Source organism: Scomber japonicus, chromosome 16 (assembly GCF_027409825.1).
Source record: "Scomber japonicus isolate fScoJap1 chromosome 16, fScoJap1.pri, whole genome shotgun sequence".
In the NCBI taxonomy this organism is placed as follows: Eukaryota; Metazoa; Chordata; class Actinopteri; order Scombriformes; family Scombridae; genus Scomber; species Scomber japonicus.
In genome coordinates, this window is record NC_070593.1 from 30,191,386 (window position 1) to 30,206,641 (window position 15,256).

At 46.2% G+C, this 15,256-nt stretch overlaps 1 protein-coding gene across 5 annotated transcripts in view; it reads right to left on the reverse strand.

Annotated features, from left to right (window-relative positions):
- nrxn3a (neurexin 3a) overlaps positions 1 to 15,256 on the reverse strand; it is a 285,289-nt gene that overhangs the window by 98,814 nt on the left and 171,219 nt on the right. For all 5 annotated transcript variants that reach the window (XM_053336307.1, XM_053336304.1, XM_053336305.1 and 2 more), the window contains 3 exons: positions 11,483 to 11,776; positions 10,569 to 10,716; positions 9,888 to 10,271 (listed from right to left, as the gene is read on the reverse strand). In XM_053336307.1, coding sequence (XP_053192282.1) covers positions 9,888 to 10,271; positions 10,569 to 10,716; positions 11,483 to 11,776 — 826 coding nt within the window. The remainder of the gene's footprint in view (positions 1 to 9,887; positions 10,272 to 10,568; positions 10,717 to 11,482; positions 11,777 to 15,256) is intronic.

Here is a 15,256-nt window from a genome sequence, read left to right on the forward strand (position 1 = left end):
CCCCCCCCCTGGAGCCAGGCCTGGGGGTGGGGCTCGGAGGCGAGCGCTTGGTGGCCGGGCCTTCACCCATGGGGCCCGGCCGGGCACAGCCCGAAAAAGGGACATGGGACCCCTCTCCCACAGACCCACCACCAGTGAGAGGGGCCAAAGGGGTCGGGTGCGTAGTGAGCTGGGCGGCAGCCGAAGGCGGGGACCTTGGCGGTCCGATCCTCGGCTGCATAAGCTGGCTCTAGGGACGTGGAACGTCACTTCTCTGGTGGGGAAGGAGCCTGAGCTGGTGCGTGAGGTTGAGAAGTTCCGGCTAGATATAGTTGGCCTCACCTCAACGCACAGCAAGGGCTCTGGAACCAGTCTCCTTGAGAGGGGTTGGACTCTCGTCCACTCTGGAGTTGCCACTGGTGTCAGGCGCCGGGCGGGGGTGGCAATACTTATTGCCCCCCGGCTTGGTGCCTGTATGTTGGAGTTTACCCCGGTAGACGAGAGGGTGGCATCCCTCCGCCTTCGGGTGGGGGGACGGATCCTGACTGTTGTTTGTGCCTATGGTCCGAACAGCAGCTCAGAGTATCCAGCCTTTTTGGACTCCTTGGAGGGGGTGCTGGAAAACGCCCATGTTGGTAGCGACAGTGAGACCTGGAAGGGTGTGATTGGGAGGAACGGCCCCCCCGATCTGAACCCGAGCGGTGTTCTGTTATTGGACTTCTGTGCTCGTTACGGATTGTCCATAACGAACATCATGTTCAAACATAAGGGTGTCCATATGTGCACTTGGCACCAGGACACCCTAGGCCGCAGTTCGATGATTGACTTTGAAGTCGTGTCGTCGGACTTGCGGCCGCATGTCTTGGACACTCGGGTGAAGAGAGGGGCGGAGCTGTCAACTGATCACCACCTGGTGGTGAGTTGGCTCCGATGGTGGGGGAGGATGCCGGTCAGACCTGGCAGGCCCAAACGTATTGTGAGGGTCTGCTGGGAACGTCTGGCAGAGTCTTCTGTCAGAGAGAGTTTCAACTCACACCTCCGGGAGAGCTTCAACCATGTACCGGGGGAGGCGGGGGACATTGAGTCCGAGTGGGCCATGTTCCGTGCCTCCATTGTTAAGGCGGCTGACCGGAGCTGTGGCCGCAAGGTTGTCGGTGCCTGTCGGGGCGGCAATCCCCGAACCCGCTGGTGGACACCGGCAGTGAGGGATGCCGTCAAGCTGAAGAAGGAGTCCTATAGGTCCTTTTTGGCCTGTGGGACTCCGGAGGCAGCAGACAGGTACCGGCAGACCAAGCGGAGCGCAGCTAGGGCGGTCGCTGAGGCAAAAACCCGGACATGGGAGGAGTTCGGTGAGGCCATGGAAAAAGACTTCCGGACGGCTTCGAAGAGATTCTGGACCACCATCCGGCGTCTCAGGAGGGGGAAGCAGTGCGCCGTAAACACTGTGTACGGTGGGGACGGTGCGCTGCTGACCTCAACTCGGGACGTTGTGGATCGGTGGAGGGAGTACTTCGAAGACCTCCTCAATCCCACCAACACGCCTTCCGGTAAGGAAGCAGGGCCGGGGGACTTGGGTGTGGGCTCTCCTACCTCTGGGGCTGAGGTTGCCGAGGTGGTTAAAAAGCTCCTCGGTGGCAGGGCCCCGGGGGTGGATGAGATCCGGCCCGAGTTCCTCAAGGCCCTGGATGTTGTGGGGCTGTCATGGTTGACACGACTCTGCAGCATCGCGTGGACATCGGGGGCAGTGCCTCTGGATTGGCAGGCTGGGGTGGTGGTCCCCCTTTTTAAGAAGGGGGACCGGAGGGTGTGTTCCAATTACAGGGGAATCACACTCCTCAGCCTCCCTGGTAAGGTCTATTCGGGGGTGCTGGAGAGGAGGGTCCGTCGGATAGTCGAATCTCGGATTCAGGAGGAGCAGTGTGGTTTTCGTCCGGGCCGTGGAACAGTGGACCAGCTCTACACCCTCTGCAGGATCTTTGAGGGTGCATGGGAGTTTGCCCAACCAGTCCACATGTGTTTTGTGGACTTGGAGAAGGCATTCGACCGTGTCCCTCGGGGGATCCTGTGGGGGGTTCTCCGGGAGTATGGGGTATCGGACTCCCTGATAAGGGCCGTCCGTTCCCTGTATGACCGGTGTCAGAGCTTGGTCCGCATTTCCGGCAATAAGTCGGACTTGTTTCCAGTGAGGGTTGGACTCCGCCAGGGCTGCCCTTTGTCACCGATCCTGTTCATATTTTTTTATGGACAGGATTTCTAGGCGCATCCAGGGTGTAGAGGGGGTCCGGTTTGGTGACCTCAGGATTGGGTCACTGCTTTTTGCAGATGATGTGGTCCTGTTGGCTTCATCAGACCGTGACCTCCAACTCTCACTGGATCGGTTCGCAGCCGAGTGTGAAGCGGCCGGGATGAGAATCAGCACCTCCAAATCCGAGGCCATGGTCCTCAACCGGAAAAGGGTGGAGTGCACTCTTCGGGTCGGGGATGAGATTCTGCCTCAAGTGGAGGAGTTCAAGTACCTCGGGGTCTTGTTCACGAGTGAGGGAAGGATGGAACGGGAGATCGACAGGCGGATCGGTGCGGCGTCTGCAGTAATGCGGACTCTGCACGGATCCGTCGTGGTGAAGAGAGAGCTGAGCCGAAAGGCGAAGCTCTCGATTTACCAGTCGATCTTCGTTCCTACCCTCACCTATGGTCATGAGCTTTGGGTAGTGACCGAAAGAACAAGATCGCGGGTACAAGCGGCCGAAATGAGCTTCCTCCGTAGGGTGGCTGGGCTCTCCCTTAGAGATAGGGTGAGAAGCTCGGTTATCCGGAGGGAGCTCGGAGTAGACCCGCTGCTCCTCCACATCGAGAGGAGCCAGATGAGGTGGTTCGGGCATCTAATCAGGATGCCTCCCGGACGCCTCCCTGGTGAGGTGTTCAGGGCACGTCCCACCGGTAGGAGGCCCCGGGGAAGACCCAGGACACGCTGGAAAGACTATGTCTCTCGGCTGGCCTGGGAACGCCTCGGGGTCCCCCTGGAAGAGCTGGACGAAGTGGCTGGGGAGAGGGAAGTCTGGGCTTCCCTGCTTAGGCTGCTGCCCCCGCGACCCGACCCCGGATAAGCGGCAAGAAGATGGATGGATGGATGGATGGTGTCCCTGTCCAAATATTTATGGACCCAACTGTCCTTTGGAGTGCAGATCGACAACAAGTTGGACTGGAAATTCCACATGGAGACACTATACAAGAAGGATCAAAGCCACCTGTGCTTTTTCAGAAGGCTGAGATTCTTTAATGTCTGCAGGCCCCAACTCTAAAATATAAGTAATTTTGAAACATAATGAGCTTTACTAAGCATTGAAAAATAAAACTTCTGTGCTGGTACCCTGATGAGTTTGTGACTACTAGTAGTCCTATGGAGCAAAAGGGGGGGTCCCTGTTTTGTCTGTATTGTACACATCAACTTGAAAAAAAAAAAAAAGAAAGTAATATACCGGGGGCGCTAGTGAGCAAGGTATGGAGTAGGACGCTTCTCTCAGAGCTCCTGCAGAATCAACAACATTTCTCTTATCAAAACAGCTATTATTCGAAAACTGGCCTAAAAGCTCACCAAAAGTAGCATAAAGACTCCAGAAGCCGGAAACATATCATTACTCTACCTACCTCACTCACAGCTAGGCTCTGTAAAATGTACTATAGATGACCATGATACCATTAATAGCAGTTTGATTGCTATATACCTGCCAGATTCTGCAGGAGCCTGAATGGCTTTATAATTTTTCTCTTCCCCTTCCCCTATCTTAACGCACTTAAAGCATAGTCAAATTCAGTCTCGGCTGTGCACTTTTGCTGCTTCTCCTAGTAGGTTTAACAAGTGTTGTGTTCTCTCTGTTCTGATCCTTCTGTTCCAAACTGTTTTTGCCCACAGTCTCTCTCCTAGCCTCCAGTGCAAGGGAGCCAGAGCCCAAATTGTGTGTTGCGAGTAATGGACACATTGACAATTATAAGCTATAATGATAAGGGTCTTCATAGCCCTATCAAGAGAAAGAAAATTCTGTGCCAGCTGAAACAAGCTGAAACAGCGTTTCTGCAGGAAACACATCTGAGTGATATAGAACATGAAAAGTTGAAAAAATCAGGGGCAGACAAAGCACACTACTCTTAAAATCATTTGGGAAGAAAGAAGGGAGTAGTTATAATGATACATAGACAAACTGACTTTACACAATCACTAGTACATAAAGATACTGAAGGGAGATACATTTTGGTCAATGGACTAAATGATGGTATAAATGTGTCCCTCATGAACATATACGCACCCAATGAAGATGAACCCGGCTTTATCAGGACACTGTGTAATGTCACAGCTAATGGATCGACAACCTTCCTCTAAAGCCCCCCTATCTAGAATGAGCAAAATGCTTAAATACCTGTCTGCAGAAGCGGGCCTAGTGGACATATGGAGAAGTATGTATCCAAGAACCAGGGACTTCACTTTCTACTCAAGCAGACACACATCCTACTCAAGGATTGATTATTTTTTCACACCCAAGGTTAGAGTAGTTGACATTGAGATACTGTCTATCACTATGTCAGACCATGCACCTGTTGCACTGAAGTAGAATATAAGCCATAGACCATCAAACATCCAAAAAATGGAGGCTCAATGCATCTCCCTTAAATGACAAAGCATTCACCTTCTTCATCACAGGAGAGCTCAACAAATACTCACGCCTGAAACAAACACCCCTTATACTGTGGGATTGTGCCAAAGTTTACATTAGAGGTTGCATCGTCTCATTTACTTCTGCTAGGAAAAGAGCAAAGGATGCTAAGCAGCAAGAATTGGAAGACAAAATAAAAAAGAAGGTAAACATAAGCAATCCACATCAACTAGTCTCACAAAGGATTTAAATGCAATTCGTAGAGAATCAGATAAAAGATCATATTTTAAGGACATTTAAGGTTCACTAACCAAAAATATTATGAATATGGCAACAGGGCAAGTAGATTATTAGCATTTAGACTGAGAAAACAACGGCTTCGGCCACCGCAGAATGGAGCCGACGGTCTGCAGTCTGTAACTCTCTTTCTCTCTTCATTGACACTTTCAAGCAAATTTTCCACTGTACTCTTCCCGCTAGAGAAGCTGCGAGAGCTCTACACTCCCTGAGACAAGGAAGACAATCCGTGATGGATTATGCTATAGAGTTCCGCACGCTAGCTGCAGATAGTGGCTGGAATCAACCTGCCTTGGACGCCTTCTTTAATGGACTCTCCGAGAACCTGAAGGATCATCTCACCCCTCTGGACCTGCCCGTAGAGCTGGAAGCCTTCATCTCCCTAGCCTCCCGCATTGACAAGAGACTGAGGGATAGGCAGAGAGGCCGCCCCATCAGGGAACCGGACCAGCTCGGCACACCTCCCCAAGCTTCGGCCTCCAGGAGCAGCTCATCTCCCATTGCGATTCCGGAGCCTATGGAGGTTGGACGTACCCGCCTCACCCCTGCCGAACGTCACCGTTGGATGATGGAAGGTCGGTGTATATACTGTGGCCAGCTGGGTCATTTCATTGCCTCCTGCCCTCTACGTGGCTCCCTACCTGCTCCCCTCTCTAGGTCCCTGGTGAGTGTTACCGCCCTTAAAATTAAAGCACAGAGACAATTGACAAAGGTGAAACTAACCTCTGCCTCATCTACCCTGCACTGTTCAGCATTAATTGATTCAGGTGCAGATTCTAACCTGATGGACTCCAGCCTAGCCTAGAGCCTAGGCGCCTCTGAAGAGCCGCTGCATTCACCTCTCCTTGCCACTGCTCTTGACGGCAGGCTTCTTGCCACTGTTACTCACCAGATCTCTCCCATCCGGATGTGCCTCCCTGATGGACATGTGGAAACCCTCCGTTTCCACCTGTATAACTCGGAGATGCATCCCCTGATCCTCGGGTACCCCTGGCTGATCCAGCACAACCCACACCTCAACTGGGATACCGGTCAGGTAATTGGGTGGAAAACCCAATGCTACAAAAACTGTTTCCATAACCCCGACTCTAATCTCGCTACTCAGAGTAAGACACAGTCAACGGACTCTCCTGACCTGACGGATGTCCCATCCTGTTACCATGACCTACAAGAAGTTTTCAGTAAGAGCAGAGCCGCTTCCCTTCCTCCTCATCGTGATTATGATTGTGCTATCGACCTCCTCCCGGGCACACCCATTCCTAAAGGCCGCAGTTCGTGGCCCAGTTCTGGGAGGCTTTCTGCCAGCTGATGGGGGCCACTAGGAGCCTCTCCTCTGGATACCACCCCCAGACCAATGGCCAGACGGAGAGGCTGAATCAGGATTTGGAGACCTGTCTTCGCTGTCTCTCCTCAGACAACCCCTCATCGTGGTCGAGGATGCTGCTGTGGGTGGAATACGCCCACAACACCCTTCCCTCTGCCTCAACAGGTCTCACCCCCTTCCAGGTGGTGTTTGACTATCAGCCTCCCCTCTTCGCAGCCCTGGAAAAAGAGGTTAAAGTTCCCGCTGCTGCGGTTATGGTCCGCCGATGTCGAGGCATGTGGTCTCGTGCCCGCCGGACTCTTCTCCAGACCTCTGCCGCCTACAAGAAAATGGCTGACCGCTGTCGCCGCCCCGCCCCAGCATACCGCCCTGGGCAAAGAGTATGGCTCTCCGCCAAAGATCTTCCCATCCACCATCCATCCCGCAAGTTAGCACCCAGGTATGTTTGCCCATATCCGATTTCTAAAATCATCAATGACTCTGCTGTCAAGTTGAAGCTCCCTAGGTGCACCCGCATACACCCCACCTTCCACGTCAGCTGGATCAAACCAGTCAAGGAGAGCCCCCTCGTTCCCGCTGCCAAGCCCCTCCCTCCCCCCCGTCTCGTCGATGGTGGGACTGTCTACACCGTCAGGAAACTGCTGGATGTTCGGCGGCGGGGCCGGGGCCTGCAGTACCTGGTGGACTGGGAGGGCTACGGGCCGGAGGAACGCTCGTTATCCCTTCCCTCCTGTGTGTATTTAACCAGTGCTCCCCTGTGTGTCAGTGCCAGATTGTCTTGTCAGTTTACTGTAAGAGTTCCAGCGTTATCCCTTGTTTTGTTCCCTAGTGTTATCGACCCGTTTTGCCTTTTTGGATTCCGAGATTTTGCCTTGTGATTTTGTACTTCTGCCCTGTGGTTTTGGACTTCCTGGTTTTCGACTCTTGGACTGAATAAATACACTTGAGAACAGATCCTGCCTGCCTGCATTTGTGTCCGCCAGTCTCAGAGTTCTGATACAGGGTATCGTGGCAATACCTGTTCCAAACACTAAAACAATTCAACTATGGCCCTAATTTCATAAACTGGATACAAACACTTTACTCTTCTCCACAAGCAGCTGTCAAAGTTAATGGAATGTGGATGCAGGCAAGGATGTTCTCTGTTACCCTTACTATTTGCTATTAGCATAGAACCGCTGGCCCAGCTCATCAGAGATTATGATAATATGAAGGGCATAGTAATAAATAATGAACAGCATAAAATATTGCTTTATGTGGATTATGTTTTACTGTACTTAACGGGACCTATATCAACAATACCACATTTAAAAGGAGCTTAGCCTTAAATATGGATATTACTCCATTTATAAAATAAATGTGGATAAAACAGAACTATGGATATTAACAACAGGATCCCAGAAAATATAAAACTGCAGAGTGGATTTAAATCACCTGGGCGGTAAAACGATAGTGATATATAGCGCGATAGACACGTAATCAATATCAATAAAAAATACGTTCGATAATTTGTGCAGACTCACATCCAACAGCTGAAACATGTATGAAATACATCTATCCAGCCTATAGTGACATTAGTTTGTCCAAGTGGAGTTGCTGTAACTTAGCAACGTATGGAGTGACACACTAACAGCGAATCATTTAATAGTTTCACGTTTCATTGTGCCATTGTCGTCTCCTCATGTCTGATTCTAACAAAACCGGCATGGAGTGAGAAGGGGAAAATGAGTGCAGCAGAGAGCGAGGAAAATGTTGTTCAGCTCACCAGGGTGGAAGTTTTTTGGATTTTATAAGTCCGACCGTAGCCAGACCAATGTTGTCTGCAAATTATGCAAGACGGCCATCCCCACCACCAAGAGTGGCAATACAACAAACTTATTTTATCATCTTAGCCACTCTCACCCTTTGGAGCACAGTCATATTCACCAGTCACCGCCATCAACATCTGCCGTACAGCTGAAGCAACACAGCACAAGCAGACAACCCTGGAGAGGTACTTGGCATTAGTGCCTTATGACAAAACATCTAAACGATACAAAGACATAACTCAGGCAGTGACATATCACTTAGACAAGGACATGCTTCCATTCCCAAGCTTTATCTGACGCACAAAGAATCGTTGCAGCAAGAGATATTGTTTTTGAGCCACACATTAGCTTAACTATTCACTTCATAGACAATGACTGGGTTCTGAAAACCAGATGTCTGGAAATTGCATATTTCCCCTAAAGACCACACAGAGGATTTAATTAGGCTTTACGTCGATCTGATCTGATCGGCCGATATTTAGCATTTTATGCAATTTGTGAGATCGGCTGTAATGTCTTAATTCGCCGATCCGATCAATGTCGTCATGTTGAAACTTTCTGCAGATGCTCCCGTTGCATATATTGCAGATAGTTTGTGTTTTATCTGTCTCATTTTCTCCGAAGAAGATCCACACCACCGACATGTTTGTTTGAATCCAACAGCTAGTTTTGAGCCCTGTCACGATCAAGACAGAAGATGGTGGCAAGGGTCCTAGAATAACAAAAGGTCATTGTTGAAGTTCTGTCTTCAGACAAAAACAACAGGCACCTGATCCCAACGTGACAGGACATTCGACGTCCTTGAGTCACTGCATGAGGCCTTAACTCCTCTCCTGATTTGATGGAGCGAATCACATATTTCCCCCAGGCTCCAAGAATCTATATTCACCAGACAATGGAGTCCTGTCTTGGCTTTACTCATCCAATGATAACAATCTGAGCACCTGTGAACATGCTCTCAGAGGAAATATTGTATACGTATGTGTTTTCTGTACATGTCGCATCTTGGAGTGGATAAATATTTTTAATGTATATGTGTGTATATATATATATATATATATATATATATATACACATATACATATATATATGTGTATATATATATATATATATATATTAGGGCTGTCAAACGATTAATATTAAAATCGAGATTAATCACAGAATTTCCATAGTTAATCGCGATTAATCGCGTTTTGAATTGCATGTTTAAAATCCTGTCATTTTACATTTCAAGGCAGTTTTAAGCCCATAATGTAAAGCATTTCTTACCAGAGTGTCTTAACTGGGAATCAATCACGGCTCTGCTGTGACTCCCACACTCCAAAATGGTACTTTGGTGGAGCTGAGGCTCGCTTGGATGCACCTGGGTGTTTAGCGTGGAGGTGCTAACTCAAACTCGACGTACTCTGGTGGTAGTTAAACTCCGTTTGACACAGGTTGCATTTTACTTTTGACTTGTCAACTGAACCGTCTCGAAGTTTTTTAAAGTTAAACAAGCCGTTCAAAAGTCCAGTAGCTCTCTTTCCATCAGCGCGGTAGGTTTACTGCAGGAGGCAACTTCAAAGCAAGGTGCTACAGCTAGAGGAGCCGTCTATGGGTGAGTAGAAGGGACAAATAGGCTTGCAAAATGAAAATGTGATTAAAAAACATTAACGCGTTATGAATTGCATTAATCTAATCGCGATTAACACGTTAACGCTGACAGCCCTAATATATATATATATATATAAAGTAACATACTGCTAATAGATAACATGTAAGAGAGGAAAGAAAAGGTCTTGCAAAAGCAAGCATTACAGGAGAAAGCATGCAACATCCATCACACATATTTACCTCTCTCACAAGTGCGTGACCAGAAGCCAGTGCCGGTGCAGTCGCAGATGAATCGATTCCAACCTTCTTTGCAGATACCTCGGTTCTTGCATGGGTAGCTCTCACACTGCTTGCCAGGTTGCTTGTTACATGAGGGTTTAATGCCAGCTCCATTTTGTGCCTCAGCTATCTGACGGATGTCCTTGCTTCGACCATCAATGAAAAGGTCACGGATACAGCCCACATAGCCATAATTGAGCATCGCTGTCCAGAGCTCAGTGGGCAGGATGAGGTTAGTACGATCAGTGGGAAGCCCCCCCAAGTACATGTCGCCTTCTAGGTCCAGGATCTCGCTCTCACCACTGGCTGTGAATGGAGTCCTTCTGCTGTTCACAGAGATGGTGCCTGTGGTGTGGAGAGAGGGAGTAGAAATCAGATATGGGAATTATAAATGATATTTACAATAATGAAGTCGATTAACTTATATTTACTCTGAAGCTTCTGGTGCCCTTTGTGTTATTTTTCTGAGTCAATTCTTGAACTGTATTTGTTCAAATATTCTTTAAAAATTACAAAAAAAAAAAATTAACTTGCTGAAATTCAATAAATCCATCCATCCCTGATTAAATCGTTTGACTTATTTCTAATAATAGTAATAATTTTGTAAAGACAATTCTTAAATGGTTATACTGTTTCACTGACCTGAGCGTCCATCTCTCTGGATGTCCACATGATACCAGGCACCATCATTGACTTTTGTCTGGGTGGCCTTTACCTTGATAGTTCCTGAGCCCATGTCCAACAGCAGGTACAGACTGCCATCTAGCAGCTCTACTGCAAAGAAATCCACCTGAACATGGGCAGAACATTCAATCAAAAGAGATTCCCATTAATTCAAAGTTGATATGACAAATACACAACACATGTTTACATGTAAGTAAAAATAAATCATGAAGTAATTATAAGTGTGATTAAAAAATATAAAAGGCTTTAAAACATTCAGAAAGTCAGAATCAATAATTAACAACCGCATCTGAAGATCTTTTTGCTGATGTCCAGTGATTTGCTGCAGTAATGTGGAAGTGTACTCTAATGTGTCAGAACACCATGACATCAGTATTGGGTGAGACTGATTACAGGTGTAATGAAGCAGAGTTCAGAGGTGCTATATTACTGTTTAAGTGGAGTAGCAGAAATCTGAAGTTTGCAACATAAAATCAATGTAGTTGTAACTGAAGGGTAGATTACAAGCCTCATTTTTAAAATGAAACAATACTAAATACTTTTACATATGTACCCGTATTAAAAAATATTCAAATGAAACAATCAGAGGGGAACATCTGTGGTTAAACTGCTTGTAGCTCACCCTTAAATGTGATGAGGGGTCATGAGTGAAGATTGCTTCACTTTAATGGAAGAAAAGAAAGCAAAAAGGCCAAAAAATAACAAATTCATAGAAACATATCTACCATGCCTACGTAAATTCTCAGTCACAGAATGTACATGTGTCAAGTAAAATGCTATGATATTGTTAAATGTCAAATTATATTGCTAGGATGGCATTTTCAAAGCAGAGTTTACATTAGCAAGTGTTCTTGGGGGTTCTGTGGTCTGACCTTGGTGTTCTTCTGGCTACGCGCAGCATCTTTGCGCTCCTGGGGTTTGCCATGGGTGAAGAGGATGAGGCCATTGGGCTCAGTAGTCCGAAAATCGAAAGAAATTGATCCCATCCTCTTGGTGTTCCACTTTGGCAAGCTAATATAGGCCTCTGGAGTCTCAAAAGAAATTGGGTCCAGGGTGGCCACATTCTCACACTTGTACGACACCTCGCCTTGAATTTTCATCTTAGGGTCCACAATTCGAGCCAGACGAGACAATTCAAGACGGATGTCATTGTTCTTATACACCACCTGTAAAGGGATAGCATTACAGTCAACTGCGTTGTCATTTCTGTCTATATTAGTATTTTAATAATGGATGCAATGCACATCTGTAGATATGACAGCTCAAGATGTTCTATTCAGACTGAAATGTACGACCGATGACCTGCTGTCACTCCTAAATGGAATGACAGGTCTTCAATACAAAAATAAAGACAATTAAGAACACCGATACTCTGGTAATGTAAAGTAAAGAAGGCAGTACAAATGAAATAGAATTAAAAATAAATGAATAAATAATAAAATATCTATCACTATAAACTAGCAGAGAGCACTTCAGTTGTGGTGAAAAGTAACTACATTTACCAAATAATAATAACAACAACCACAACAACAACAAAATAATACTAAACTTTATTTATATAGCACTTTTCTTAACAATGTTACTGTAGCGAAGTGATTGGGCCGCAGCCAAAACTTGGGCCACAAGCGCCACCTAGAGGGCCGCAGAGAACTTTCGGTTTTGCACCTGAGTGCCGCGGGACTGCATAGGTTATCAACTGAGGACACCGGAGGCCTGTACTACGAAGCTGGATTTTCTCTTATCGAGATAACTTAAGGGTTAACCCTGGGTTTTCCGTACTACGAAGCTGGTTCACTTCTTACCGGGGTAAATCACCATGGTAACTTATGCTGAACGGCTAACCTGCTCCGGAGCAGGTTATGTTCTGGATAAGAGATCAATGAGTACAAAAGCACCACCTCCTGACCAATCAGTTCTCTTAGAAAATGACCTGCCCATTCTTAGAAGATCCTGTCAACATTGGTGCGCGGATCGCGAGAGGAGCGCTTAGGAGAGAAAGAGTTTTTAGAGATAGACGCAATTTTTTAATTGGCCAAAACATATATTTAAAAAATAATCATTGAGGCACGTGGGGGATATTATTCTGTAGGTTTGACATCCTGAGATCAAAGTGTCAGGGAGCATAATAACTGTATTTATTTATTGTAATTGTAAAAAATTGACGAAAATATATATTTGTAAAGTAATCCTTGTGGCACATGAGGGATATTAGTCTGTATATTATACAGTTGGTTTGAAATCATTCACTCAAATGGTTGAAGCGCATAATAGGTTTGTATTTTGAATGTTGAATATTAAACTAACTTAATGTCTCTTATGAGAGGAAGGGCACTGAGGAAGCGATCTGCCCCAAACGTCTGTGCCGTAATAAAGTGGCATTGTGTGATCAGTGTAAAGTGTGCTTTTCAGAAACCTTTTATTCTCTCCTCGTACAGTAGTACAGACAACAACTGTCTTGGAACCCCAACGTAAACTCCCGCCTCCAGTTCACGTCTCACGTAACTACTCTGCGTAATACGTCTGACGTAGTCCACCTATGACAATCAGAGTGTCAGTTTGTATTGTCTGATAAATTAATATTGTATGATCTCGTGAATTGAACATATTAACAGAGTCGGCAATTTTCTGCCAGCATTCCTTCCTGGCTTTTGCTGCAGCAACAGTGTTGCTTTTGGCCTGGATGATGTTTGAATTCTTCATATTGTTGAAGAATAATTGTCTGCTCCTCCATGGTAAAGTAGTCTGCTCTGCAGGGTTTCTCCATGTTTGTGATTGGTCAGACGCTGAAAACACCTCCCCTTTATGTGAACGCGCAGAGATCCAGATTGGAAAACCCTGGGTTGATTTACCGAGTTGATATCCAGCTTCGTAGTACCGCTTATCCTAGACTGCGAATATCTGGTTAAGTCAACCCAGGTAACGGAGAGAGATCCTGGATAGGTTAATCCAGCTTCGTAGTACAGGCCTCAGAGGCCTGTACTACGAAGCTGGATTTTCTCTTATCGAGGTAACTTCAGGGTTAACTCTGGGTTTTCCGTACTACGAAGCTGGTTCACTTCTTACCGGGGTAAATCACCATGGTAACTTATGCTGAACGGCTAACCTGCTCCGGAGCAGGTTATGTTCTGGATAAGAGATCAATGAGTACAAAAGCACCACCTCCTGACCAATCAGCTCTCTTACAAAAATGACCTGCCCATTCTTAAAAGATCCTGTCAACACGCTGATCGCGAGAGGAGCGCTTAGGAGAGAATGAGCTTTTAGGGATAGATGCAATTTTTTAATTGGCCAAAATATATATTTAAAAAATAATCATTGAGGCACGTGGGGGATATTATTCTGTATGTTATACAGTTGGTTTGAAATCATTCACTCAAATGGTTGAAGCGCATAATAGGTTTGTATTTTGAATGTTGAATATTAAACTAACTTAATGTCTCTTATGAGAGGAAGGGCACTGAGGAAGCGCTCTGCCCCAAACATCTGTGCCGTAATAAAGTGACATTGTGTGATCAGAGTGCTGTCCGTTTATATCGTCCGATAAATTAATATTGTATGATCTCATGAATTTACACATTAACAGAGTCGGCAATTTTCTGCCAGCATTCCTTCCTGGCTTTTGCTGCTGCATCAACAGTGTTGCTTTTGGACTGGATGATGTGATTGAATTCTTCATATTGTTGAAGAATAATTGTCTGCTCCTCCATGGTAAAGTAGTCTGCTCTGCAGGGTTTCTCCATGTTTGTGATTGGTCAGACGCTGCAAACACCTCCCCTTTATGTGAGCGCGCAGAGATCCAGATTGGAAAACCCTGGGTTGATTTACCGAGTTGATATCCAGCTTCGTAGTACCACTTATCCTAGACTGCGAATATCTGGATAAGTCAATCCAGGTAACGGAGAGATATCCTGGATTTTCTCTTATCGAGGTAACTTCAGGGTTAACCCTGGGTTTTCCGTACTACAAAGCTGGTTCACTTCTTACTGGGGTAAATCACCATGGTAACTTATGCTGAACGGCTAACCTGCTCCGGAGCGGGTTATGTTCTGGATAAGAGATCAACGAGTATGAAAGCACCACCTCCTGACCAATCAGCTCTCTTAGAAAATGACCTGCCCATTCTTAAAAGATCCTGTCAACATTGGTGCGCGGATCGTGAGAGGAGTGCTTAGGAGAGAAAGAGTTTTTAGGGAGAGATGCAATTTTTTAATTGGCCAAAATATATATTTAAAAAATAATCATTGAGGCACACGAGGGATATTATTCTGTAGGTTTGACATCCTGAGATCAAAGGGTCAGGGAACATAATAACTGTATTTATTTATTGTAATTGTAAAAAATTGACGAAAAGATATATTTGTAAAATAAGCCTTGTGGCACATGAGGGATATTAGTCTTTTATACAGTTGGTTTGACATCATTCACTCAAATGGTTGAAGCGCATAATAGGTTTGTATTTTGAATGTTGAATATTAAACGAACTTAATGTGTCTATGAAAGGAAGGGCACTGAGGAAGCGCTCTGCTCCAAACGTCTGTGCCGCGATAAAGTGGCATTGTGTGATCAGAGTGCTGTCCGTTTAAAATTGTCCAATAAATTAATATTGTATGATCTCATGAATTTACACATTAACAGAGTCGGCAATT